The following is a 7,251-nucleotide window of genomic DNA, read 5'->3' on the forward strand; positions in this document are numbered from 1 at the left end:
AGTGCACATAAAGTTATGTTAGTGTACCATGAGTTAGTGGATGAGTGTTATGAGTGGGTGATTAATTGAAAAATTGATGACAATCAATTGGGAGGTTATGAAAAATTGAGCATGTATGCCTTCATGTATGTATGCATGGATGTGCAAGCACTGGGGAGGTTATAAAAAATTGAGCACGTATGTATGAATGAATGTACTGGAGGGCATTTTGGATAGAAATGTTTTAATATGACAATCCACTTTTATAATAGTATTAGAGTAGATTACACGGTAGTGATTTATGTGATGTTAATATGTTACAGAGACGTCTTCTATTTTGTATCGGTAATTAATCCATTGATTAATATACTTTTTTCCTTTCTATTTTTTCTTTTGTAAAAAGTTTTCTCTTTTTCTCTTTTTTTTTTTGGGTTAGTTCGGAAGTTGACAAAGGCTTCTCTTTGGTGGAGAGAGCATTTGGACAAAAGTAGCATTCGTGTGATTTTGGACTAGCCATTAGGTGTTGTTTCAAATCGTCAAATTGTTGGAGAAGAAACGAGTGGGGGAGGCGGCCGCCAAAATTGAGGTTGGTTGGTCCGACGTGGAATTCTGAGGTGGCTTTAGTGACTCCTACTGCATTCTTCTGCTCATCATGTGTCCAAAACGAAGGAGCATAAGACACGCTTCTTATCAATCGGATAACATTATCTATTGGATCCGGATCCGGATCCGTAACCATGCGGATGCAGAACTAACCAAAGCCCAACCCCGTGAAGGAGCTGTGGGATCGATCCTCGCGGTGGATAAAATTAGATTCGATTGAACTTAATAAGCAAACCACGGTCGAGCTCGAATTGATCTGAAATGAATAAACTGATGAACCGATCGCTAGCTTGTACAGGGAGGGAGAGCACCCAAATTCTTTATAAACTCGTGTGAAGTTACCTATATAACTGATGTGAAGCTAGATAGACCCTAACAAGCCACCACACTTCTGATCTCCGGCGTCACGCGGGTAGGCTTTGTACTACTCTCGTCCCGGTTGAACACTGCAATTCTGACACCACCATTTTGATTTTGCAATAAACTAATCTCGGGTGAAAATTGTAATACGAGCGTCACCATCTACGCCACTCGATGTTGGGACAAACCCGAGGTCCAATAGAGCAGGGCCGCAGCAATAGTAGAACAAAAGTAAAGATAAAACGATAGACACACGGATTTACGTGGTTCGGCATAAAATTGCCTACGTCCACGAGCAAGGATAGAAGAATCCACTATGAGGAGATAACTCTAGAGTTACAATTTCTCTTTACAAGGAGATACTCTCTCTCTATTTTTTTTTCTCTCTCTCTCTCTTCTATACGAGGAGTTGTTTCTGGGATGATTTTTTCCTTGAGCATTTGGAGCCTATTTATAGGGTTTGGAAAAACACTATGCACAATAAAATATTAATATTTTACTATGCTGTGGGGCCACCTTTTTTTGTTTTCTTTTCATTTGTCAAAAGTTTTGGCCGAGCTTGGCTTTATTAGGCACCCCCTGCTGACATCGATTGCAACCAGAAGGATGAAGTTGGCTCTAATACCTTTTGCAAGGGATTCATAAGAACTCACTTCTAAAAGCTAGCTTGTTTAGGAGAGGGAGCTCAAATCTCTTATGACCCACATAAAGTTAACCATATAACCGAAAATTGTCGCAATTGAAGGTCCGTATTGTCCACTCAAATTTGCCCTTTCATTGTTTTATCTACTTTTCGGAGGGGGTGGAGCGTGGGGTAATGGGAAAATTGAAAATTATGGGGGCTAATCGGGACACTTTCTTTCATGTTTTGGGGGTTTTGAGGGAAAAAAACAAAATCCGTGGGGTTTTTCGGCAAACGCCCCAAAGTTTTGGGGGTTGTTTTGAAATTTACCCTCCATGGCTGCGGGCCTGCGGCTCAGCTATAAGGCGAACAACTATGGGGCTTCTCTAAATAAATCAGGCCTCTAAGCATGGGCCTGAACTCATAACAACGGCCATATTAAAGCCCAACAGCATTTAGAAGGGCGGTGGCACAGAAAATTGGTTTTATTTGTTTTTCGCTTCGAAAGTTTTGAGAACAAATCGATCAAAAATTCCAAAGAAACAAAGCGGAAACAAGATGAGGGGAGTTCGAAGATTTCTCTCGTCAAGGAAAATTTCAGCGAGTTCGATTGGAGAAAATACGTGCAAATCTCTACTCCGTTCTCCTCGTTTCCTTTCGTCCTCAGCGATCTTCTCCTCTCTTCGAAACTCGACGCCTTTTGCTTCTCGAAATCCACTCAAAACCCCAACATCGATCTCGAGTCCATGGATCGCTTTTGGAGGTGAAATTCATCGCCAAAAAATATTATTTTTATCTATCGCCGAAAGTTACCCAGATTTTAGTGCACGCAACCTGTTTGCTGAAACGACTGAAAAACTCAATTGTTAGTTTAGTGGATGGTCCGTTCATTATCGAATAAAAGTTTAAAGAGTTGCCCAAATTTAAGTGCACCCAACTTGTTTGTTGAAATGAATGACGACCCATTTCCTAGTTTCCTTTCATTTTATGATTTCACTAAAGTTGCAATCGTTGCACAACCCTAATTTGTATTTTTTGTTAATTTTTGAAGTTTTTGTATGGTTTGATTGAACAGTACAGAGGAGGAGCATGTTCATTCAGACCCAATCAACTCCCAATCCATTGTCTCTAATGTTTTATCCCGGGAAGCCTGTTATGGAGGTTGGTAGTGCGGATTTTCCAAATGCCCGAGCGGCCATGAATTCACCACTAGCCAAGGCATTATTTGGAATTGATGGTATGATTTTGATTTGGCTTTTGAAGCCTCCAATTATTAGCTTAGAATGATACTTTTGATCCGTTCAACTTAGTTGTTGTTTATTGGGAGATTTTCCTATGTAGTAGAATATCTCCTTGTTGTTGTGAAAGGCCTCCGTGCTAGTAATATCTTTGTTGGTTAGGTAACAGTCCTTATTTTATGCTGCATCCTTTGCCCTTGTATTTCACTCGTTGATTTAGTTTGTTTAGCAAGATCTTCTTCTAGACTCACTACTTGTCTATGATTTATTATTTTGGTAAATTTTGTAAAAGTACCGGGAACAATTAGGGGTTCTACAAGAAACTAACTTAAACTATTTTATTAGAGAAAATTTTTATTAACTTTGACATAAACATAAAACTCCAATGGTGTCTATGGCGCATTAACAAGTTTAAAATATGCACATTCATAACTTTTCAGCTCAAAAGTCATGTTGCAAACATTTAAATAAAAACAGGACACTTGCTAACTTTCACTAACAGCAGTTATTTGAACATCCAAGTATCAGACATTATTATATCTCCTTTATCAAATTATTAGAACATAGCCTCCCATATATCCTATTACCTGTGGTTCCCCACTCCATAGACGCATACTCCAACGACCACACCAACACCACTAACAAAATACACTTCTATACATAAATTTTACCCTTCAAGGCGCTTTTATTTCTCCAAAGGCCTATTATCAACTTCCTTGACTGCAAATTGGTTAGTCTTTCATTCTGTAATTCTAAATATTTTCAACAAGAAGAAAGGAATGAGAGAAAATAAAAGAGTGTTGTCGAAATAGAGAAAACATATGATGAGAACCCAAAAGGTTGTATATTTGATAATAAATTCTTCCATGACTTCAAGCACAATAGCCGTACTATAATGATGCAACTACAAGAAAGAAATATATACCTGACTTTTGACCTCTTTTTGAATTCTGGTGAACCATTGAACCCTTTCTCCAAGTAAGCAAGTGATACCAATGGAACATTCAGAATGCCAGATGCAAATTAGAGCGTCACACTATAACTAAGGAAGCATCATCTGACAAGGATAGAAGTGTATTTGTGGTTGTCATAATCTGCTTCCTTGCCAAATCACATGACTACTCACCGCTGATGCATTTACAATTCCTGACATATCAAATAGTGCTTGAGAACCACAAATTTCGCAAGTGACAGAAGATTCTTTAGAAGAATTGTTTTGTTCCTTCTCAAATTTCTGATTTCCTTGGTAGACCTGGCTTAAAATATCTCTACATTTTCATCTTTTAAACTAGATAAACACATTCTGCCTATCACTATAATGAAATGAAAACCTAGGAGAAACGGAAAATGCGTCAAGAAAGCCAACAAATTTCATTCTTTCGGCAAATGTTCTTCCCATTCTTATCAAAATTGACCTTCGTGATGGGTTACTTATTGAGTAATTTGTCAGCTACATATGCCTATTACTTGCAACTAGCGGCTATTTATGTTACCTGGGTAGGTACTTCTAATCTGAAACCGTACCCATACTCTACACGTACCCGTACGAAAACTCCTGGGACACTCATTGCATATATGCATACATTTATTCAGGCATGTACTCAATTATACAATACATGTTTAATTTTAAACACTTGTCATACAATTTTTTTGGACGTATAACACTTCACATCCACTTCTTGAAACTTCGTTGGCATATGTCTTGTTCCGAATTATGATTTTGAATGGTCGTTTGGATGTCTAGTTCCAAAACTAGTTATTTTTCCAATTTATGATCCACATAACAAAAAAATATAAAAAAGTTATAGGAACTTTAATTCTCATCCTTATTCTCATATAAATTATTAATTCTAATATATAATATATGTGTATATAATTTTTATATAGCCGTTTCCAAATTTATCGTGTCCCATGCCCATACCAGTATTGGTACCTGTAGCTGTACCCATGCAACATAGGCTGCTATTGATAATAATTTGTACCTCGCCTAATTGTAAGTGTTTACACAACACATGGTGATTTAGTGTCACCAATGCTAGTCTCAGTTAGCTAAATTTGGGAGAGACAGTTATTCACTGAGAACAAACTAATAGCAGGAGTATTATATTGGTTATAACTTCTAGATTTGGTTCCCAAAGTAGTATTGACAATTATTATTTATGAGCTTCTTTCCATTTAAAGATGCGACTTAACCTAAATTCTGAAACACATCCTGGAGTGGTAAACTAAGCCTTCCTAGAATGACTCTAGCTCTTGTATGTGGGGATAATAAAAAAAGAGAAGAAGACTATGAGAATGTTCCAGTCCTCTGCTTCACATGTTCGTTTTGAACTCACAATAATCCTAAAATTTTGTATTTGTTGATCACCAAATATGTGGATCGAGAACAAAAACTTTGGTGTTCTCGCCATGAGGCTGCGATTTCTCGTTTACCCAACCATTATGTATCTAGTACTCCTCAAAGGCTGTATAACATTGTGAGAACTCTGCAATTGCATAGATGCTTGGATTGTTCAACATGGAAGTTGGAACCTTCTAGAATTTGTAACATGAGCCACGACACGTTTGTTTGATGAGCCATTAACTTAATTTGGTCAGATATGTCTCTTTGATGTAAGCTACCATTGACAACTTACATACATGACCTCCAATATTGCACTGAAACACAGCTCTATAATTTGAAGTATTGCTAGTGTTTGAGAAATGCCCTTCAAGTGTCTTGAGTGTCCGACTATCAAAATTCTAAAAAATGAAGTATGCGGGATACATGCCAAAATAGGCAAGCTGCATGTCTTCTTGGTTGATATAGATCTTCGTATTTCTTGTGTATTGTCTTCCTACTTTTCTTTAAGAAAGCTGCTAACAATGATTATATTTAATCTTTTTAAGGAATTACAAGAGTGTTCTTTGGGTCTGATTTTGTAACGGTTTCAAAGTCTGAGGAGGCTTCATGGGATTACCTGAAACCTGAAATTTTTGCGGCAATTATGGACTTTTACACATCTGGAAAACCACTTTTTTTGGATTCCAATACTGCAGCTTCTTCAGATACAGCAATTCAAGAGGTATACTGTAAAATCCTTTTTTATTCATTATAAGTTTGATGCAAATCAGGAATTTTAAGCTTTAGGCAGGAAAAAAAAGGTCAGTGAGGTGAGTTGCTTATTAGAATTTTATTATAAGAAACTAGAGTCTAATACGAGAAGAAGGATAATATATAAGCTTTTGCAAGGATAAAGGAAAAAGGCATAGCTGAGGAAATGATACTTGGATTGAGAATGAAGACCATGAAGTTTAGTAAGAGGTTAATTGCAACTTCAAGGCAAGTTACAACATATGAAGGTCACATGTTTTATGGAGAACGAGGGGGTTAAAGATCTCCAGTTCAAGTGCAAAATTTTGAACGTAGTTAACTTGACCTTTTTCCCAGTGGAGCTTGAAATGTCTTTTATGTTTTTCTGAGTTATTCAGTAGTAAGTTGAGTTGGCAATTGAAAGGATCTTTTCAATTTTCATACCTACCGTTTTCGAGTTTCCTACTGTAATATCTTAGGCTGTGTATTGAATCAGGCCTTTAATGGGCGACTTCTTTACCTTCCCAACATTTATTCATTTTTTCCTCCTTGTAAATCTGTAGGCTCCATAAACTCTATCACGCCACCGAATTTCAGGTGTTTGAGGGAGGTACTCACACATGCCATAGCATTGCAGAATAGAACTCAAGATTGAGAAACTCTAATATTTAGTTGCCCTACCATTATCCTTGATTATGCATCCAGGCAGGAAGCAGCTTCTTATTGGAGACTTCTTGGTTTCCATAGCACGCCACCGAATTTTCACATGTATGGGCCCTGCATATTTGTGCACATTTAGGCTCTAGAAACAAACATATAGATAGGCTAGTTAGGGAAAGTATTAACCTTTATAAATATTACAACACTAAATATCAAAAGCAATAATTTTAAACTCGACAATGACCTACTATGTGAGGATTATGTTATTCCTATTGACCTGTAATTCTGTGACGATCTTTCACCTGTATACTTCATTTATAAATACCAAAAGTAAGAGTGTTGAGGCATGATGGCACAGGTTGACTCTAGTAGAGTAACAGTGTTGAGGCTATCACAAGCATGATAGCACGACTCTGAGTCTAGTAGACAGGCTTTTGTTACAAATTTTTACAGGCCATACTTGCTTTCTTTAATTTTGATGTCAGTTACATGTGGACATGAAGGTTTTGCAAGAATATAGAGCAATAAACTGAAATTGTTGCGTCCCTTTAAAATTTTGTTCATGGGGTTGACACAATTTTATTTGCACCAACATTATACTGACTGCAATTTCTTTGACCTGGTCCTTTGGAAGAAAACATTAGAGTTAACTAGTTGTCACTCTGCGATGCACGGAATTCAATGTTAACTTTGCTGTATGTATATTAGGGCTTCAG

General features: G+C 37.2%; 1 protein-coding gene across 1 annotated transcript in view; it reads left to right on the top strand.

The window, feature by feature from the left end:
- The window catches only part of LOC109836758 (nifU-like protein 4, mitochondrial), a 6,791-nt gene continuing 1,585 nt past the window's right edge, over positions 2,046 to 7,251 (top strand). The window contains exons 1-3 of the mRNA XM_020404758.1: positions 2,046 to 2,327; positions 2,640 to 2,801; positions 5,692 to 5,867. Of these exons, the coding sequence (XP_020260347.1) occupies positions 2,123 to 2,327; positions 2,640 to 2,801; positions 5,692 to 5,867 (543 nt within the window). The 5' untranslated portion in view covers positions 2,046 to 2,122. The remainder of the gene's footprint in view (positions 2,328 to 2,639; positions 2,802 to 5,691; positions 5,868 to 7,251) is intronic.

This window comes from Asparagus officinalis, chromosome 4, assembly GCF_001876935.1.
Source record: "Asparagus officinalis chromosome 4, Aspof.V1, whole genome shotgun sequence".
NCBI classification, from domain to species: domain Eukaryota; kingdom Viridiplantae; phylum Streptophyta; class Magnoliopsida; order Asparagales; family Asparagaceae; genus Asparagus; species Asparagus officinalis.